The sequence below is a fragment of the Fonsecaea erecta genome (genome assembly GCF_001651985.1).
Source record: "Fonsecaea erecta strain CBS 125763 chromosome Unknown Scaff8, whole genome shotgun sequence".
Taxonomy (NCBI): domain Eukaryota; kingdom Fungi; phylum Ascomycota; class Eurotiomycetes; order Chaetothyriales; family Herpotrichiellaceae; genus Fonsecaea; species Fonsecaea erecta.
In genome coordinates, this window is record NW_017387251.1 from 165029 (window position 1) to 184452 (window position 19424).

Consider the following 19424-nt stretch of genomic DNA (forward strand, 5'->3'; position numbering starts at 1 on the left):
CAGCGTGCTCGTGGGAAGTTGTTTTGAGTCGTTCCAGACCCCAAGCTACGGTACCTATAGCCCTGTCCATTGCCGATGGCCCCGCAACAAAGCGAGATGCAGGAGTGTTCCATATACAACCGATACCGCCAGTCTCTTCTTCGGTGGCATCTCCCCCTTCTCCTTCTCTGAAGAACTCCTCGACTCTGCCTTTTACCTTTGGAAAGCAGCTGCTTGCGAGAACGTTGGATTCAAAAGAGTGATTTCCCTACCTTTGAACAAAAGACACCATGGGTCTCGGAATCCTCGAAGACCGACATCTGGACCACGTCCCGGGCACGGCGTTGCTCGCAGACATGATCGATGCGCAACATCATCAATTTCACGGTAGGAGCTGTGTCTGTAGTCTCTGTTCCGGATCGACGTGTTGACAATGACTTGTAGGACGAGATACTTCGGGTCTGAAACACGCCACGGGGCGCAACGCAGACATCGTGCTGGTCCCCCAGCCCAGCGAGTCTCCCCGAGACCCGTTGAACTGGCCCCGATGGAAAAAGGATCTTCTCCTGCTCATCATCAGCGTCGACACGGCTGTGGTGGGCGCGTGGGGGCCCATGATCTCTCCCGGTTTCGCGGAAATGGCCGAGGAGTGGCACATGTCGTACAACACGCTGAATGGCGGGCTGGGATGGGCCATCTTCGCCATCGGCATCTCGTGCTTCATCACCAACGGACTGTCAGTGAAGTACGGCCGTCGACCGGTCATTATTCTGGGCAATCTTCTGTTGTTCATCTCCTCGGTCTGGGGGTACTTTGCGCACAGTTACCACAGTCTGCTTGCAAGGTGAGTCGCCCTCGTTTAGGAGATCCAGGTCGTTATTTGAGAAACAGCAAGACACATAGGAGTCTGTCGTCGAATTTTCGTGTCCCTTGCTTGCTAACAATGATCTCCAGTCGAATTTTCGGTGCCGTGGGCATGTCGCCCTTCGAGGTGCTCACGACAGCCATCATTGGCGATATCTACTTTGTGCATGAACGTGGTCTGCGCCTGGCTTTCTGGGGTCTGTGCTTGAGCATCGGAGTCGGCGGAGGCAGCTGTATCTCCGGGTACATTATTCAGGTACGTGTGCAGAACGCAACATGGCGGTGGTTGGGGTTTGGGACGAAGCTCACGATTCGAGCAGGATCTCGGGTGGAACTGGACGTACGGCATCTGCGCATGCTTGTACGGGGTTTTCATCATTTTGATTCTCCTGTTCGTGCCCGAGACCGTGTACAAGCGAGATCCCGCGTACAACCTCGATCTGGGGACGACGGACCACACGTTCGAGACCCTGGACGTGCACGAGGTCAAGGGCGAACACATGGAACACCTCGAGACGACCAAATCCGGCAGCAAGGTCCACACCGAGGTGCTGTACACGGGCGCCGACGAACCGGCCTGGACGTTCTGGGAGGAGCTGCGGCCGTGGCGCGGGGCCGAGTCGGACGAGAACCTGCTGTACATCATCTTGCGGCCGTTCGGCATGCTCCTGTTCCCGCAGGTACTCTACGGCTTCATCACGTACGGTCTGTCGACGTCGTGGTTGGTGGTCATGATTTCGGTGCTGGCGCAGCTCTTCACGGGACCCCCGTACAACTTCAGCGTGTCGGACGTAGGTCTCATCAGTGTGGCGGCGTTGGTGGCCTCTTTGCTGGGCTTCGTGGCTGGGCCGCTGAATGACTGGACGGTCAAGAAGCTGGCTCGGTGGAATGGAGGCATCTATGAACCGGTGAGAACCATCCATCCAGACGAATGCTGAAAGAGGTGAAATAGAAGATCACCTGCTGACCTCCCACATCTCCCTGCTCCAGGAATTTCGACTCTCCCTCAACGTCCTCACCCTGGTCCTGGGTGTCGCGGGCTTCTTTGGCTTCGGGGCCACGCTGCAGAACGAAGCGCCGTGGCCTGGGCCGGTGGTTCTGTACGGGCTCATCTACTTCTCCATGTCGTTCCTCAACATTGGCATTTACGGGTATATCACCGAGTGCCACCGGAACAAGGCGCCGGAGGCGTTTGCATCACTCAACCTGCGCAACATCTACAGCTTCGGCATGAACTATTTCATCAGCGGTAAGTCGTGGCGTGGCGTGGCGGTGTGGCTGGCTGATAGATCATTGACTGACTGACCTGTGTCTTCCTCATCAGACTGGATCACCAAGCAAGGACCGCTCGAAGTCTTTTCCACCATCGGGGGCCTCCACATCTTCATCTGCCTGCTCACCATCCCCATGTGGATCTTTGGCAAGCGATGCCGCAGCTTTACGGCGCGGAATCCCATCTTCCGCAAGATCCAGGAGTCTTGATGACGAGAGGCGGAATCACCGGGCAGACGGACAGACGAACGAACAAGACAGATAACGAGCCAGTCGGTTAGCATCAAGCAAAAGGGAGCCTGGGTGGAGACAGCCCGTGCCCAGTTGCCAACCGCTGGCGATCTCGATGGTATCACCCTCCTCGGTCCGCATTGAGTATATATCTAGGTGAAAATGGAGTGGTGCCTTCTATGCACATATTCGAGAGAGGAGGTTCGAAGTTGTTCTCGTTCCGACGCCCTCTAGTGTAAAAGGGCAGCCATCAGTTGTATATACACAAAGTCAACTGCATGGGTTACGGTGGCTTACTTGCTTACCTTTCCCTCCGATCTGATATGTCCCCGGTGGCCCGTCAATGACCATTTCGGCGTCACTAGCCTCGGTCTCGGTGTATTCATTCGTTGATGATCATCGATGATGATGCTGCGGGGTAATTAGAGATTGTCGAGAGTTGAGGGCTTGTCCAGGATCGGGGAACCATCTCCGTTGCCCATCCATCCATCTGGCCGCATATTCTCTTTCGGTTGTGGGGGACGAAAGGGCGTAAAGACAAACCAGATATTCCCTGCCCACGCATCTCTTCCTCCGCTCCCTCCCTTCCCTCCTCTAGACTGACTCATCCAGACTACCTCGTCCACGTCTTTTGCAGAGCCACAGCCGCATATCTCTCGTTTCCCATCGTTGTCTATGCTGTCCCTCCTCTGACAAATCCCAGATCGCACTTCTCCGCACCTCGTCTGTGTTGGTAGGGCGTGAGCCGTATCAAGAGGGACAAGGTAAAACGGAGGGCGGATCAGATAAGAGTCATCAGGGCTGTATATTCTGACCATAAGGAACCTTGGAAACGCCACTCTTCAAGTAGGAAAACAATAGCAAAATCACACACATTAAGGAGGAAAGTAGGCAGCAGCCCATTGGTTTTGAGTACCTTGTTGTGGGCTGTGTTGGGATTGATTGAACGATCTCATCTGGTGTATTTTCTGGATACAAGGCAGAAACAACAAGAGGTATTGAAGATGACGGATTCGGGAACCACCGCGGCACCGCGCAAGCTGTGCGTGAAACAGGTACTGTAACATGCCTTCCCCATTCAACCCTCCTGTTTATATGTGTGTGTGGGTGTCGGTGTGTTTGTGAAAGAGAAGGAGAAACAGAAAACAAGACAACCAAGTGGTCACCAACGTCCTCTCACCCTTACCGTCTTACCGTCACTGATATACAGACTGATCTTCTCCCTCCCTGGCAGATCTATACCTACCCCATCAAGTCGCTGCGCGGCGTCTCGCTACCCTCCATGCCCGCAACGTACATGGGGTTCCCGCACGACCGGCGATTCATGCTCTTCAACGTCGCGCAGGGCAAGCACATGGCCGTGGCCTATTTCACCGAGATGTGTCTGTTCACTACTGCCTTCTCCCCCGAGAGCGGCCCCGATGCCAAGGTCGTTGTGACCTATACCAAAGACCACGTCTTCGATCACCCCGACCAGAAAGTCAGCCCGGAGCCGCTGGAGGTGCCCCTCAATCCCGACACAGCGGGCCGTGACGAGGTCGAGATCACCATGCACTCGTCCCCGTGCATCGGGTACGACATGGGCGAGAAGTACAACCGCTGGTTCAGCGAGCGGTTCGGCTATGAGGTCAAGTTGTTGTACATCGGCGCGAATCCGAGGAAAGTGTTGGGAAACATGCCCCCGAATGCCGCCGCCTCTCGCCCTGCTCAGGAGTCAAGTTCAAATTCGTGGTTGGGCAGTATAACATCCACCGCCACCTCTCTCGTGCGGGCCGTTACTGGAGCGGGAGAGTCTGAGTCTGAGGGAATCGACGAAGGCCTCTCGTTCGCCGACGTGGCACCCTACCTAGTCATATCGACGAAGTCGTGGGAAAACGCCACACGCCGCCTGCCCGAGAACGAGGAAATGGACATCTCCAAGTTCCGGCCGAACATCATTGTCGAGGGCGCGGAAGAGGAGTTTGAGGAGGACTTCTGGGCCGAAATTGTGATAGGTGACGGCGCCGAGGACGGGAGCGCGGGGGGCGCCAAAATCGTCCTGACCCAGAACTGCGCGCGCTGCAACTCGCTCAATGTCGACTACGCCACGGGCAAGGTCGGCGAGGGCGAGTCGGGCAAGATCCTCAAGAAGCTGCAGAGCGACCGGCGCGTGGACCTCGGAGCGAAATGGAGCCCCGTGTTCGGCAGGTATGGGTTCCTCGCGAGGGTTCCTGAGGGCAAGTCTGCGGCGGAGATCAAGGTCGGCGACGAGGTGAAGATCGTGCGGAGAAATAGCGAGAGGACAAGATTCGGTAAGTCTTTTGCCATCTCTTCAACCAATCCTTGTGATGTGTCGTCTATGAAGCTGGAGGAGTCTCATGCTGACCACCATCGTGTCTGGAACAGAGTGGCCCAATCTGAGCACCAATTGAACAAAGCAAGAAATCTTTTCTGCACCATAAGGGTGGCCGTCGTCGTCATTCTATTCTCTCATCTGGCGTTTCTGTTTTTCCGCCTGTCGAAGGTCGAGTTCTGGGTTCCGTGGCGCCCAGCAGTCCGGAGGTCCCTGGTGTTGAAGCACATATATATAAGTTGAAAAATATCGTAAGCACTTCTCGTTCCATGTCCGTTCTTGATCGTCCAGTCCAGTCGAGTCGTGACCTCTGTCTGTACCATGCCTGAGAGATGCATATGGCGCCGTCCAGGGTTCTGTGTAACCCCTTTTCGTCCATTGATCCATTCCCCTCCCTTCAATGCAAAGTCGTCATAATCTACCCTACCAACCCATATACATAACTAAGGTATGCAACCACTTCATCGTCTTATCTCATCCTTTACGCTGGAACATCTGCCTGACACTCACCTGCCCGCTCCCTCCAATCCTCCCGCCCACCCCGTCCGGCACGTACTTGCTCTCGGGCTGTCTGACGCCTCTGGCAACGCTGTCCACCACCCACTGCGCCGTGACATACTTCACGCCCTTTCCGTGCACCAGGTGCACCTCCTTCTGGATCTTGCCGCTCGCTAAGCCGCCCCCGCCTGCGGCGGTGTTGCCCAAGATGACGTGCGTGACGGTCCGACGGCCGAGAGAAATGGAGGTGTTGCCGCCGTGCTGGGCAAAGACGTGCTTGAGCTTATGGTCCGAGATAACAGGAAAGGAACTTCCGTTGAGGTAGATGGTCAAGTTGCGGAAGATCTGGGGCGGTTGAGGTTGAGATTGAGATTGCAGAGTATTAGTGTCTAGGCCGTCTTGCTGTCGTTGTCCCAAATGGGAAGAGTCTGTGTTATCCTTGTGGCGGAGTTGGGGGCCATCGTGGCTTGTCTTCGGTCGCTTGCAGGCAGATCCGGTGTCTTCTATTAATATTATCCCACTCGGTCGTTTCTTAGTGCCACCCATCAGATCTCTGATATCCTGCCATCCCTTGTCCTGCGCAGTCTCCTGGCAGTCGCCATTCGCCTTGCGTCCATCCTGGCCAAAATTCTCACTCCCCGCACCCACTAAATCAGCGAGATGTTGGTGGCCGCCACGGCCGGTCGTGTCCTTGAATTGGTGCGCGAGTTTGTAGGTGCGAGAGTCGCGCCAGGAGGTGGACCCCGACAGTCGATTTTCGGCACGTTGGTGGCCCGTGGACGACGAGTTGAACGGGTCAAAGAAGACGCGTGTGGGTTGAGGGGCAGGCGGCTGTTTGGGATGATAGGCCGACATGTTGGGTTGGTGAGAAAGGGACTGATGTCGCTCGCTTCGACTCCAGATAGACACAGTCAGTCAGATCATCAGTAGGAAGCTGAATGTTCACGACAATGTTGGCGGGGCGATGGAGTCGACGACGGGAATCACATTGCGGGCCAGTAGAAAAACACGCCTCGACGACACGTGCTCACGTGCCTCTTTCTCACTGCTACGATCGACTCTACAAGATACCTACATACTAGTAGTTTATGGCTGTTCACGGAGAGAGAGAGATTGTGCGATCAGTCCAAATGCAGACTCCTGTTTCGAATCCTAATCACTCGACATATTCTGTTGAAAAGGTGACATACATCACCGCCATATTCCATGGCCATCCCACCCCGTGTTGATTGGTCCCTTCATCTGTCTGGTTTCAGAGCCAGCCAAAAACGCCGATGTTAAGATCGGACTTTTGCCAGCCCCCATCGCTACAGTGGTATCATGTTGAAAAGCACTTTTGTCGTTCAGCCATTTCGTTCATCAAAATCCCTTTAGACGCCATTGGCTCAGATCAGGTTGATTGATCGAGCTCATAGTTGTTCACCCACCCCCACCATCCGTTACAGAATCCATTAATTGCCTTTGGCATATTGAGCACGGAAGCTCTTGGCCGCGTTGACCATGTTCGTCAACGCAGCCTTGGTCTCCTTCCACTGTCGGGTCTTGAGCCCACAGTCGGGATCAATCCACAATTGCTCTGGCTTCAAGTACTGCAACATCTCTGCAATACGGTCGCGAATTTCCTGTTCAGAAGGAACACGAGGAGAATGAATGTCGTAGACACCAGGTCCAATGTGACGTGGATAAGCCTCATCCACAAAGACTTTGAGAAGCTTCGCGTCAGACTTGCTGTTCTCAATCGAGAGAACATCGGCATCCAGTGCGGCAATAGCATAAAAGAAATCCTGGAACTCGGAGTAGCAGAAGTGGCTGTGAATCTGAGTGCCATCCTCAACACCCGCGGTTGCCAGGCGGAAAGAATCCACGGCCCACTTCAGGTAGTCGGTTCGTTCCTTGCCCGCGCGGAGTGGAAGGCCTTCACGCAGAGCAGGCTCATCGACCTGAATAACATAGACACCGGCCTTTTCGAGGTCGATAACCTCGTCGCGGAGAGACAAAGCCAGTTGTTCCGCTTGAACCGACTGATGGACATCGTCACGAGGGAATGACCATCTCAAACAGGTGATGGGACCTGTGAGCATGCCCTTCATAGGTTTGCTGGAGATTGAAGCCGCGTATTTGGATTCTTTGACCGTCATAGGAGCAGGTCGAGAAATGTCACCGACAACGATAGGAGGTCGGACACAGCGAGAGCCGTACGACTGAACCCATCCATGGGTCGTGAAAGCATAACCCTTGAGTCTCTCCCCAAAATATTGGACCATGTCATTGCGTTCGGGCTCGCCGTGGACATAGACATCGAGGCCCAACTCGTCCTGGATCTTGATCACGTCCTGGATCTCCTTTTCGATGAACTTCTCATACTCCTCAGCAGTAATTTCGCCTTTGGTAAACTTGTTGCGTTGGATACGGATTTCCTTGGTCTGAGGGAAAGATCCAATAGTCGTGGTAGGGAACAGAGGCAGATGCAGACGCTCCTGCTGTTGGCTGATTCGAACAGGGAATGGCGACTTGCGGTGGTACATGTTAGGAGTAATCTTACTCTGCCGCTCCTTGACCGCCTGGTCGTTGGTTCGGCTTGAAGAAGCACGAGCTTGCATCGACTTGGCATTGGCTTCGAGGGCTTCTCGGACGGAGGCCGGGCCATCCGTGACAGCCTTTGCGATGATGGCCAGCTCCTTGGCTTTCTCACAAGCAAAGCTGAACCAATCGGCAATCTCAGGGTCCAAGCTCTTCTCGCTGGCCAGAGTGTGAGGAGTATGCAAGAGAGAGCTGGAGCTCGAGACGATAACTCTGTCCTTGCCGAGTTTCTGAATGGCAGTCTCAACAAGCTCAACGGCTTTCTTGAGATTGGTCTTCCAGATATTGCGACCGTCAACAACGCCCGCCGACAGAACCTGCTGAGGGGCCAACGCAGAGGCGACAGTCTCGAACTGCTCGGGATTGCGGACGAGGTCAACGTGGATGGCATAGAGGTTCTTCAAGTAGCTGAGAACATCGATATTGTGGACAATGTCACCAAAGTAGGTCGCAAGAACGATTTTCGGGGCACTGCTCCCAAGTCCACCGAGCTTCTCATACGCCGGCTTGAAGGCCTCCTTGACGTGGGGAGGCAAATCGAAGACCAAGATGGGTTCATCAATTTGCACCGTCTCAGCACCAGCATCCTTCAACTGTTTGAGGAGATCCTCGTAGAGAGGCAGAAGCTTGTCGAGGGCAGAAATTGGTTCGATAGTTTGACCACGGTCTGCTTTGCCGAGATAGAGGAAGGACACGGGTCCGAGGATGACCGGACGGGTGACGATACCTGCTTCTTTGGCTTCGAGGAATTCGACAACGGGCTTGGGCTTTGAGGACAGCTTGAAGATCTGGTTGTCTTGAAGAGTTGGTTTCACATAGTGGTAGTTTGAGTCGAACCATTTGACCATTTCCTGCGGTACGGATTAGTCAGAGCCTGACGTCGACCAGTATGTGAGAGTTACTCACCAGAGAAGGCACATCGACAGCCGGGGAGCTATCGGTGGCAGGCTTCTGGAGACCTCGACCCATGGCAAAGTACTCGTCAAGCGGAGCCAGGTTGTACTTGGTATACCGTTCCGGAACAACACCGAAGAGCTCGATGTGGTCGAGGACCTGGTCGTAGAAAGCAAAGTCATTGCTGGGGATGATGTCGATGCCAGCGTCTTTCTGGATTTTCCAGTGTGCCAGTCTCAGTCTTTTCCCCTCGGCGAGGAGCTCATCCTGCGAGATCTTGCCGGCCCAGTATGCTTCCGTGGCTTTCTTGAGGTCACGGTTGACTCCCATGCGAGGGAAACCGAGGATCGAGCTGTGGTGTCATCAGCAACTGGGTTTCAGGGTGGTTTCATGCTTCAGCTTACGATTGAACCATGGTTGCAGGTGCCCTCGGGAACCTTGGACAAGTTGTGAAGGAGACGGTCCGGACAGCAATGCTCCAATACGTCCTCAGGATGGATTGAGAGGTTAGAAAAAAGGGATGAGAAGACCAGGACAATAAGAAGAAAACAAAGAAGAGGAGAAGATTGAGGGCGGTGAGAAAGTGAGAGAGGCCCGAGTCAAGAGGGTGAGAGATGAGTAGGGAAAAAAATTAAATGTGCTCTGGTGCTTGCAGTGACACAAGGCGGTCGGGGTTTTAGTGGGATGCTTGTGCTGGGCTGTTCGCCGCCGTAGCCTCCGAGATTCGCTCGCCCTGCATGACTACGAAAAAGTCGCCGTGTGCTACTGGGCCGTGAGTGAGACCTGGATATACTTTTACGGACGGAGTGCTAGCCATTTTCCCTTGTTGCTGAGTGTTCTTGGCCTTCCGAAGACGCCCATTAATCACGCCATCTAGTTACTACCATGAGGAAACCCCAGAGCCATCGTGGGTGGCAGGGTGAGAGGGTTTGGTTTGCGGTTGGTCGCCTCACCAATCCGAGAAAACCCCTGTTGGCTCGTCTGTTCGCACATGTTATACCAGTCGCCATCACAGCCTGATGGGCCCAGGGACGGCTCCCGCACGCCCTCCAACAGCCCTTTTGCCAAACTTGTCTTCATACCACTGTCGCCCAGTCACTGCTCGAGGTAGCATGGTCACGATCTCGCAAACCACAAACCACAGGGCAGCACTCTGTCCACCCCATCCCAATCCCCATACCCCTCCAAGCCACCAGTAGCCCGTCCATTCGAGCCACTCCAGGACGTAATGTGGGTGTAAGATATACTTGAATGCCCCTTCAGCGGGTGGGATCACATATACCTTGTCGTAGCTAACCGTCGCTTTGCCCTCGGACTTTGCTTTTCTCTTGGCTGCTCCACGCCGTAGCTCGTATAGCCTCGTCTCTGTCCAGATGTTGCCCGCCAGGCCTAGCAAAAAGCTCAAGACCCCAATGACCGAACCGAAAGAGAGGATGGGCCGACTCTCCGTGTTGGCATTCATTGTCGAGTACACGAGCCAGCAGGCAATATTGGTCGAGTTGGTGTACTGAAAGACGCTCATAAACATGGTAACGAATGGATGGATGGGTGACATGCTCGGGTTCAGGTAGAGCGGACTGACAAGGGCGCGGTTGACGTAGTGGAGGAGATACAAGCACGCCAATATCTCGTTCTGAGCAGGCAGGCCGGTGCCTAAGAAGCTCGTCGCTGCCTGTGGCTGTGGTCTGAGTCTCGCCGGCAGAGTGTAGAGAATGTAGAGCAGATTAAGCGGCCCGACCAATTCCGCCGCCGCCCAGGCATAGCGGCCAGGAAGACTCAGGCGAGATTGGGTCGAGGTCTTGCCCATTGCCTGTAGCTTTCTCAAGGGTGTCCATAGCACCACGGAGACCTAGAAGCATGCGGTCAAGTAAGACAAGAAATCCTCATTTCTGGAATTACCATGGAAAAACAGGCAAGGTAAACGGCAGAAGCAAGCGCGGCACTCTTACAGGGATATATAGTCTGAAGATGTCAAGCGACAATTTGGCTGCTCGAGGTGTGGGAGGAAAGAATTCGCCTAGCGAAGGCAATTCTGCCAGATAAGACGCCATCTCTTGCCCAACCACAGCTAGGAGACAAGAAAGAAACACGGTAAGGACTATATTGTGAGATTAGTTGCTGATCTGTGTGTCAAGGCTGCAAGAATAGATGTTGGTTCAAATCATGACGACGCTATGCAAGAACATGTCGCTGTGGCGTGGCCATATACTCCACCGAAGACATTGACGCTGCTTCTACGCATTTCGACTCAACTCCAGTCATCAACGATGCCCAAGTTTGTTCTCAAACTCCCTAAACAGACACCTACAAGTCTGACCGTACATCTTCTTAAAGCCTCCGGCAGGCCAAAGCTGAGGGCCTGACGGGCTGCTTGGGCTTCCTCCGCTCAATCCTCGAAGAAAACGCTCTTCTTGGGGGTCCTCCTCCGCAGCTTTGATGTAGCCCACCTCACTGCAGACAAACCTCGAGTGCTCGACTGCCAGGCAATGGCCAGAGTCAGGGGCACGACGCAGGCAACGTAAATCCAGATGGCAGGGCTCGCAGCTAAGTCGTCCGAAGTGACGTGGAAAAACGACATACTGAAGAAAGTCGCTAAAAAAGTCGCCGGGAGAAAAGCTATCGTCACGAAGGAGATACGCCGCATGATAACGGTGTCGACTCTGGAATCTGTGGCGATCTGATAGTTCAAGCTGTTATTATGCTGGGCCATGAGCGCGCTGACAATCTTCCATTGAGTATCGAGGCGCTCCATGAGTCCTTGAGCTTGGCTCTTTTGGTGCCACTGTTTGCAACTTTGTTGTAGGAAGGCGTCCTTGAGCTGGTCGGAACGGAGTTTGACCTTATAGCAGTCCAAGGGGATCGAGTGTATCTCTTTTGACAGGAAGGTGAAGAGTTCATCGAATGACTCTGATGCACGGAGCGCATGGGATAGCGCGTCTTTGGTAAAGATCACGTCTTTGCGGAGGGCGAGCTTCTCGCGCGGTAAAGGCTTTAGCTGAGTATGGCCAACGGTGGACCAGCCAGTGTCCGACTCAAGCCGCTGTGTGCTGAAGTCTTGCTCCCACACAAATTCTTCAAGGTCCTTCGTCCATGTTGTTGTGAGGGCAAGCAGGACGGAGAACAGATGCGGCTGCGTTACGGATCGGAACTGCGACAAGACACGCTGTCGTTGCGCGTCGAGAGAAGTACCAACCACGAGTAAGAGCTTCCTCGTCGAATGAAAGTCATGGCGAGCGTAGACAAAATGCTCTTCGTTCCACCATGGTCGCGGCTTAAGCCAAATGTGGTAGGCACACAGCGTCTCCCAAAGCTTGTTACTGGAAGCCTTGGTTCGACACGGAATGCTTCTAACATCGGAGCAGAATGATGTATGGGATCCCCGGCATCCGTTGTTCTCATGGATCAGCTGCACGGCGTCTGGGGGTATGTCACCCGAGGACAAGATCCGAAGCCAAGTTGAATGCTGGAGCCCGTATCTGCTGGTGGTGTAGTTCTTAAGGCATAGCCGTTTCTGCGAAACAAAGATGATTCGCGTACTGCCGTGGGAGAGATCAGTCATTCGGAGCCGTTCGTCGAATTGACTGTCTGTGGGAGACAGCACGAAAGAATGTGGCCCGGTCTCCGTCAAATCAACGACCGTGAAGCATTCCGAGGTGTTGCTCTCAGCAGGGAGGAACTCCGCGTCGCCTTTGAGTAAAGAAGTTGCGCCTTCAGCATTCATGAGCTCGGGGACGAAATATTTACAGCTGTAAGGCCAGTCCGAGGAATGACGCTCTGGCTTGAAAGGTTTGATAGAGTGGCTCTCAATGGACAGGGTGTCGCCGTCCTTGTCGCGCTCATCTCCATACTTGCGGAATCTGCGTCAACAGTCAATTGCTGTATGTTCAGAGTTGCTCCAGTACTGACGGCAAGCGAAGCTCAGTCCGCGCCTCGTCGACAGACGGTTCCGACGCATGATACGAATCTCCACCAGAAGATGCCCAGCTTGAGGCCCCTTGCGAGTCATTCGCTGGAGCATCCTGGGAATACGTAGCCCCGACCGTAGCCTCTCTGGCCTTCTGTCGTGCTACACGTCTCTTGATGATACGATGGAACTGTTTTGGATTCACATAGAGGGGTGAACCGTCAAGGATGTCGAACTGATGGACGTCCGCGTCAACTTTCTCCATATTTAAGCTCGAGCAAGGATGAGGGCTGATGCGAAGGGTGGCTCTCTATGATTTCAAGCTTAGCAACAACTCAAGATGTTGTTTGCCGAGTTCAAACGAGGATGAACGTGAGGCTGAGAGAATCTAGAAATCTAGACCCCGCCATACAGCACAACGCTGGGCATTAATACGAGTGTAAGAGATTTTGATTTGTCCAGACAAAAAGGGTCAGCTAGATGCTTGAACAACACCATTATTTTGTGGGATCATTGTTATCATCCATCTGGCTGTAATTTCGATCCCTCAAAAATACCATAGCTCGTACAATCCGAGCTTGTGGTAAAGAATAGCCTGCCTACTCCAAAATAAAAAAACAGCCTCGTGTAAGGGGCTCCTGACGCTATTCCGACATGATGGTAACATGGACCACTAACCAGGAGGCAGGGTGCTAGCATCGACAACATCATCAGCCTCTCGGACGTGCTCATCATTGGGATCATAGAGCGGGGATCGAGGAAGGGCCATCAGTCCCGTCCTTGTTGACTCGAGAATACCAAAGGGCGAGATCAGCTTCATAAAGGAGTCGATTCGGCTCGGTTTCGCAGAGCTGTCGTCACGTTAGCACCTTAAATGCGTAAATAACTTCGAAGGGAGATACTGACATTTCCACAATGCAGTTATTCGTGCTAATGTCCAAAACCTTGCCACCAAACTGGTGAGTCAGATGGGTGATGGCCTCGAGGTGTTCATGTTTGTGTCGCAAAGCTTGGCTGGCAGCAAGGCGGCTGGGGTGGTAGCTGGCACCTTGACCAAGCATGTCTTTGGCTCGTTGAATGAGAGATGAATCTTCATGCCGGCCAGCTTCCAATTCCTGAAGCCTCTTCTCTGCATTCTCCTCTGCGTTTTCTACATCCGCTGAGCCATGGTCCGACTCGGGACTGGTCATCTCGCGATGGTGTTCCATCAACTCCTCGTATACCTCCGGGCCAAGAATCGAGATCTTAGCCAGTAGCAACTCGCGCTGCACCAGAGCGGCAGACGTATAATCCAGCACAGCCCATACAGGAACCAAATCCTCTAGCTGTCTTCGCGCTTGTTCGACGACGCCATCTTGTCCTTTGAGCACGATGGTCATGCGACTCAGGTCCTCTACCTCGGTGTTGCACACCACCAGGGAGTCAATGTTGAAACCTCTGGCCGCGAGAATGCCAGACACACGAGACAAGACACCAGGCTCGTTCTGCACAAGACAGTTCAAAATATGTTTCTTGGGCGGTGCTTGGGACGCCACCGGGGTCTCGTAGAGGATGGATGACACAGCTGCTGCGGCGCCATATTGGGGAGATGTGTCTGATACCGGGAGCGGTAGGGGGGACCTCCTGTGGAGAGCCTTATATGCTAGGGCTGAGGTTGAATTGGTGCTTTTGGCTCGTCTCGAAGCGGGGAGGATGGAGTCGAGGAATGAGGTTCCAGTTTGCGCGCGGTGAGAGTGGTGGTTCGCGACCCTGCAAGCTAGAGATAGGAGATTGTGCCGGCCTGCCATGCTGGCGGCGAGAGAAGGGTGTAGTGGGCAGACACGCAAGCACTATCTCATCAAGGTCTATGGTGGTTGGGCTTGTTATATCACTGGAGGGATGAGTCACAAAAATACAGGGGACAAGCTCTGCAATAAAATTTTGGGATCAGCGCAAGAAGAGGAGGACTTGTACCTCGCAGACAAGCGATTTCGGAGGCTGCCAAGCAGAGGTCAATTGGGGCTGAGATTGACGCCGCTTTGTGGGAGAGACGGATAAACCTGCCCATTCCGGGTGAGATACTGCACCGGATATATGAGTGCATATCATGCTGCCCTGAAGGATGTGATCTCTCTGCCCTGCTCTCACCTTCACGACCTCGGCTCCTCTTCGTCCCCTCGAGCTCCTGTTCTACAAGTTCGCCTGGGGTATAAACAAATGCGGCAATGATGCATTTAAGTCGTGTATCGGCATTCTTGGTTCCCTCTCCTCCTTCCTAGCGCATCGTGCTACATAGGAACAAAGATCTACCTTTCACTACTGGAGCACGTGGGCTATCAATGCCTCATTGATTCGTCTGAACCAGGAGGATGGAAGCTTCATCTTTCCTCAAGTATCTGGCGAGCTACAAGTCTGACTTCGTCGCCTGATCCACGAAGAATGGGTATATATCCACCGCCAGTGCTCGCACAGGCCCAGGTAAGATATGTTTTCTAGGAACGGGCCAGCCAGTGCTTGTTTCACACATCAACTGAGGAGAAGTTGTAATCTCTCGACATCATGCTTTCAAGGGCGTTGACGTTCCTGTGTGCCATTGGACTTGTGTCGTTCGCCTCTGGCAGCGGCTCATCAACCATTTACTTTCCTCAGGCGGTCACGACTTCCGTAAATTCCCCTCAAACGACGCTTCCCTATCACAAGAATGCTTCCTACCCGTACCTAGGACAAGCTCCCGCAAAGGCTGCTTTCCCCCTCTCACCGTCTCCAAGCGGGCTCACATGTATTGTGGCACCTTTGGGCTGGGGCCAGGACGATTCGTCCCAGATTCTTGCTGCTGTTGAAAAATGCGGCATCAATGGGACCATTACACTACCAGCTCCGTACGTCTACACGGTTTCAAGGCGGATGTACATGAACCTCCAGAATTCCCGCCTGGAAATCTTTGGTACCCTCTCTTTCACGCCAGACCTAACTTACTGGATCGACAATTCCTTCCGTGTTGAGTTTCAGAACCAGTCCACGGGGTGGATTGTTGAAGGCAGCAATTTTGAAATCGATGGGGGAGGTTGGATGCAGGGCGGTGTCAATGGCAATGGACAGGCGTGGATGACCCACGCCGCTGGGCATAGCAACCAGTTTGGCCGACCTATTGTTCTCTCCATCTTCAATTCCTCCAATGTGATTGTGACGAACTTTTCCATACGCCAACCAATGTTCTGGAGTTTCTGGATTCAAGACTCCTATAACGTCGAGCTCAGCAAGGTGTATATCAACGGTACGAACACAGACCCGTACGGAAATTCTTCCAATTACGAAACGAATATTGATGGCCTCGATTCCCTGCGAGTAGACCACCTTCTGGTGAGAGACTGGCAATTTCACGGTGGAGATGATTGTCTAGCTCCGAAAGGGAATACGACCAACATGGTCATCAACAACATGACTTGCGTTGGAGGCGGGATTGCGTTCGGGTCAATAGGCCAATACGTTGACTCACCAGACTACATTTTCAACGTGACAGCCACAAATATCTCGGTCTCACAGGATATCAATCCCCGCACTGGCGGCGCTGCAGTGTCTGGCGGAGCCTACTTCAAATCTTGGGTGGGCAAAGAAGAAGGAGAACCTCCACAAGGTGGTGGCGGTGGGACGGGGAAAGTTTCCAATGTGACTTTCAGGGGACTGACGACTCACAATACAAGCCAAGCCGTCTACATCAACAAATGCTACTTCAAGGTGCCTGATCAAGCCCACTTCTGCGACACGAGTACTCTGGAGTTCGAGAACCTGATGTTCTCTGACGTGTCTGGAACCGTTAGCAGCAGAGTCGGCGTCGCCTTGAACTGCTCGGCGGCCGCACCTTGTTCGAACATTGATTTCAAGGATGTGCACTTGCTTGATACAGCCACCAATGCGACTGCTAATGCGACTTGCGTGAACGCGAGGAATGTTACTGGGATAAGTTGCAATGCTACGTTGGCAGCATGAGTGAGGGCTAGGAATGCTAAAGGAGACTCGCACACTGGCAGCAATGCATATATGCTACCCTAAGACTGCAGGGTAAGAGTGCTACTGTAGAGATACGACTGCTGCCCCGGTAGGCAATTTGATAAACTACTTTGCATAGAGACCGACTTCCAATCTGGCTGAATGAGTACATTACACACCATGGCGGGTGGTCGTGATGTTCGAACCATTTTGTACCAACTTTGCATAGATCAACAACGCATGAGGTTTGTGAATGGTCTTGGCAAAGTTTCTCGCAACATTGTCCTGGCTGGCTTGGAGCACGTCTTCCAAAAAATACATGAAGCCGAGCACCAACAATGAAACCCATCTATCCCTTCTGTCCAACGACATCCGAGCTTGTTCACAAGGAGGTAGAGCCCAGCCACGCTATTACTTTCTCGATTCCCCGCAAGCCAAGAAGGGGGACAGTGTAGGACGCATGGCGCCCAGAGAACGACCAAAGCAGCAAAGAGCACTTCTACGAGTTCCGAGTGGCCCCTATGGATCTGTCGCCGTTGCCGTTGTCGCGATTTATACGGACCAGGCAACGCGTCTTTCTGCGAGCCAGTCGGTTATGAGGAGTTATCCTCATAGGAGGACTATTGAACGATTGGCATGAATTATTTCGACATTGGTCGAGCGAGCAATCTTCCAGGACGATTAACTCGGAACTCGGTAAGCCGCGTTTCGCTCGATATTTCTTTTGAACTGTAATCGAACCCCGACTTACCATGGTCGAGCCAACCGGAAGTCAGTCACTGAAATTGAGAACGGATCCCTCGCGGAGCCTCCTGAAGGTTTACCCGCCACACAGCTCCTCTTCGGGGATGCCCCATCTTTCATTATTAGATGTGGGCTGAAATGAGACAGACGGATTTTGGGCCGTGAGAAGCGCCATACCGAGTACTCCGGAATGCCATGTCGAGAGTCTAGGCCCTTCAGCATCTCTGACGGCGGTCGATCTCAATTTAGCATTCATCACTTGGCCCTTTCTTGGGCTTTCTTGGATATGCTGTTTCCGCCAGCTGCGGACCATCAACTAACGGTCAACGGCCACGCGTTGCTCCCCCTGAAATGCAACGAGTGGCCCGGAAATCACATTTGAGAGTGGGGCTTTACTTCCTTGGGCCCAGCGGAGCGTCCCGGGTTGACTTGGCTGTCAGATGTAGCTTGGCGCCCAGGTCGCCGTTGCTGCGTGGATGAGCTTTCACGATCTTTGCTATGGTTTTGCTGTGCTTGTTACGCATTGCCATTGCTGATCTTATCTCATCAACCCGGGGCAACTTCTCTGCCGTATCCTCCGTCACAGGTGGCTTTGAAGATCCCCATAGGGCTCGGGCAGTGTGCGACGCAGCTCGGCTTGCTCACACCCAGCGGCTGAGTCGCCTTTGTGGTCGCCTTTCAGCAGAAGGGCTGGATATCTACCAAGCGCGGCATCGCATCCAGTATCTCGCCAGGCGTTCCAGCAAAAGATGAAGCAGTTCACGGCTGGAACGAGCAAATACTTGGCGCCTCCGTATGCGTTCACGGGGTCGGCCGTGGGAAGACGGGCTCCTGACTCCTCACACCTGTGCCCGCATCGACGCCGGTGTCTACATATGGCCACATAAAAGCGAATACTTTTCCCCACATTGAGAGACATCTAGAATTCCACACACTCTCTCACATCCAATATCGTCAATCCTTTTATCATTGCCTCTGTTGCGTTCTTACATTTTAGTTTGTTATATTCCTCCACACTGAATATCTTGAGTGGTTTATTTTGTTTTATTTTGTTTTAGCATGTTGTCGTCGGCTATGATTTCTTCTATTCTCTTCTTGTGCACTCTCATCTCGACAGCCTGGAGCTGTCCAGAGCATGATAATTACCAATCACATCCTCACATTGGCCGAAGACAAGTACGAGTTGACAAAGGCCGAGTACCAAAGGACTGGAACTACGCTCTTTCTGCAGACTGGGCCACCATCAAACCTGGTAAGCCTGACGTTTACTCCTCTCCCTCCTCAGCCTTGCTAACATTCCTGCAGAATATGCATTGTGTCAATCTGGCACACATCAATCGCCTATCAACATTATCCAGACGGAACTGTCTCAACATCACAAACCTACCTTTGAGGGGTACGCAGAGAACATCACGATTCCAGGCAACTTCTTCAACTGGGAGTTCGCACCGGCCTGGACACCTCATCATCCGGATGGAGTAGTCACGGGACTCCCCAGCATGAAATTTGACGACCAGGAGGTCTACATGATCGGATGGCACATCCACGCACCGTCAGAGCACCTTGTCGCCGGCAAGCGAAGCCGTGCCGAAATCCATCTCGTCCATGTTACCGAGGAGGAGCACGAAGCAGCCGTCATCGGCATTCGGGTCGCAGTGGGAGACAAGGAATCCGCATTCATCAAGCAACTGGGTCCCATGATCCATTACAATGACACGGCGCAGCTGGAGGGGTTGCCCATAAATATGCGACTGGCTATTGATGAGGTCGGCGGCGTCGAGGAATTCTGGACCTACAAGGGCAGCTTGACCACGCCACCTTGCAATGAGGGATTGCGATGGTTCCTGCCCAAGCAGGAGTTGGTGGTCAGTGAGCAGCAGATGGTTGAGATCCTGGCTGCGAGTCGGTTCTCCCATCGCGTCGAGCAACAGGTGTGGCTCCACGACGTCAACCTGTGAAATGCGAAAATGGTGTGGCGTGTGTGTACGGGTGCCTGGATATTGGGCAAGGGTGTCCGGTGTAGCTTGTTCAGAGACAAAATTCTTGGAGGCTTCTGCGTCGATAGCCCGGGGCGAGGCGTTTTTGTCGTTGTCGATGTTTGCTTTTGCTTTTTCGTGGAGGATAGGGTCTGGGGCACAACCAGCTTTGTTGAATAGTTCA

The 19424-nt window shown here is 53.3% G+C and overlaps 9 protein-coding genes across 9 annotated transcripts; 4 read left to right on the forward strand and 5 right to left on the reverse strand.

Annotated features, from left to right (window-relative positions):
• Window positions 1–269: 269 nt before the first annotated feature.
• AYL99_08729 (hypothetical protein) lies at window positions 270–2325 on the forward strand (the record flags this gene model as incomplete). The annotated part of the gene is made up of 6 exons (XM_018840237.1): window positions 270–366; window positions 424–823; window positions 934–1099; window positions 1164–1751; window positions 1834–2092; window positions 2168–2325. The coding sequence occupies 6 exons, from the start codon at window positions 270–272 to the stop codon at window positions 2323–2325; spliced, it is 1668 nt and encodes a 555-aa protein (XP_018689984.1).
• A 1303-nt stretch (window positions 2326–3628) lies between these two features.
• AYL99_08730 (hypothetical protein) lies at window positions 3629–4757 on the forward strand (the record flags this gene model as incomplete). Its single annotated transcript, XM_018840238.1, has 2 exons — window positions 3629–4637; window positions 4732–4757. The coding sequence occupies 2 exons, from the start codon at window positions 3629–3631 to the stop codon at window positions 4755–4757; spliced, it is 1035 nt and encodes a 344-aa protein (XP_018689985.1).
• A 395-nt stretch (window positions 4758–5152) lies between these two features.
• Window positions 5153–6031, reverse strand: AYL99_08731 (hypothetical protein; the record flags this gene model as incomplete). Its single annotated transcript, XM_018840239.1, has 1 exon — window positions 5153–6031. The coding sequence occupies one exon, from the start codon at window positions 6029–6031 to the stop codon at window positions 5153–5155; it is 879 nt and encodes a 292-aa protein (XP_018689986.1).
• Window positions 6032–6627: 596 nt separating this feature from the next.
• AYL99_08732 (5-methyltetrahydropteroyltriglutamate- homocysteine S-methyltransferase) lies at window positions 6628–9065 on the reverse strand (the record flags this gene model as incomplete). Its single annotated transcript, XM_018840240.1, has 3 exons — window positions 6628–8607; window positions 8663–9002; window positions 9055–9065. 3 exons carry the CDS (start codon window positions 9063–9065, stop codon window positions 6628–6630), a joined length of 2331 nt encoding a protein of 776 aa, XP_018689987.1.
• Window positions 9066–9659: 594 nt separating this feature from the next.
• AYL99_08733 (hypothetical protein) lies at window positions 9660–10457 on the reverse strand (the record flags this gene model as incomplete). Its single annotated transcript, XM_018840241.1, has 1 exon — window positions 9660–10457. The coding sequence occupies one exon, from the start codon at window positions 10455–10457 to the stop codon at window positions 9660–9662; it is 798 nt and encodes a 265-aa protein (XP_018689988.1).
• Window positions 10458–11036: 579 nt separating this feature from the next.
• On the reverse strand, window positions 11037–12819 carry AYL99_08734 (hypothetical protein; the record flags this gene model as incomplete). The annotated part of the gene is made up of 2 exons (XM_018840242.1): window positions 11037–12507; window positions 12557–12819. The coding sequence occupies 2 exons, from the start codon at window positions 12817–12819 to the stop codon at window positions 11037–11039; spliced, it is 1734 nt and encodes a 577-aa protein (XP_018689989.1).
• A 408-nt stretch (window positions 12820–13227) lies between these two features.
• AYL99_08735 (acetolactate synthase, small subunit) lies at window positions 13228–14341 on the reverse strand (the record flags this gene model as incomplete). The annotated part of the gene is made up of 2 exons (XM_018840243.1): window positions 13228–13405; window positions 13461–14341. The coding sequence occupies 2 exons, from the start codon at window positions 14339–14341 to the stop codon at window positions 13228–13230; spliced, it is 1059 nt and encodes a 352-aa protein (XP_018689990.1).
• A 751-nt stretch (window positions 14342–15092) lies between these two features.
• AYL99_08736 (hypothetical protein) lies at window positions 15093–16520 on the forward strand (the record flags this gene model as incomplete). The annotated part of the gene is made up of 1 exon (XM_018840244.1): window positions 15093–16520. The coding sequence occupies one exon, from the start codon at window positions 15093–15095 to the stop codon at window positions 16518–16520; it is 1428 nt and encodes a 475-aa protein (XP_018689991.1).
• A 1818-nt stretch (window positions 16521–18338) lies between these two features.
• On the forward strand, window positions 18339–19222 carry AYL99_08737 (hypothetical protein; the record flags this gene model as incomplete). The annotated part of the gene is made up of 2 exons (XM_018840245.1): window positions 18339–18516; window positions 18570–19222. The coding sequence occupies 2 exons, from the start codon at window positions 18339–18341 to the stop codon at window positions 19220–19222; spliced, it is 831 nt and encodes a 276-aa protein (XP_018689992.1).
• Window positions 19223–19424: the final 202 nt, after the last annotated feature.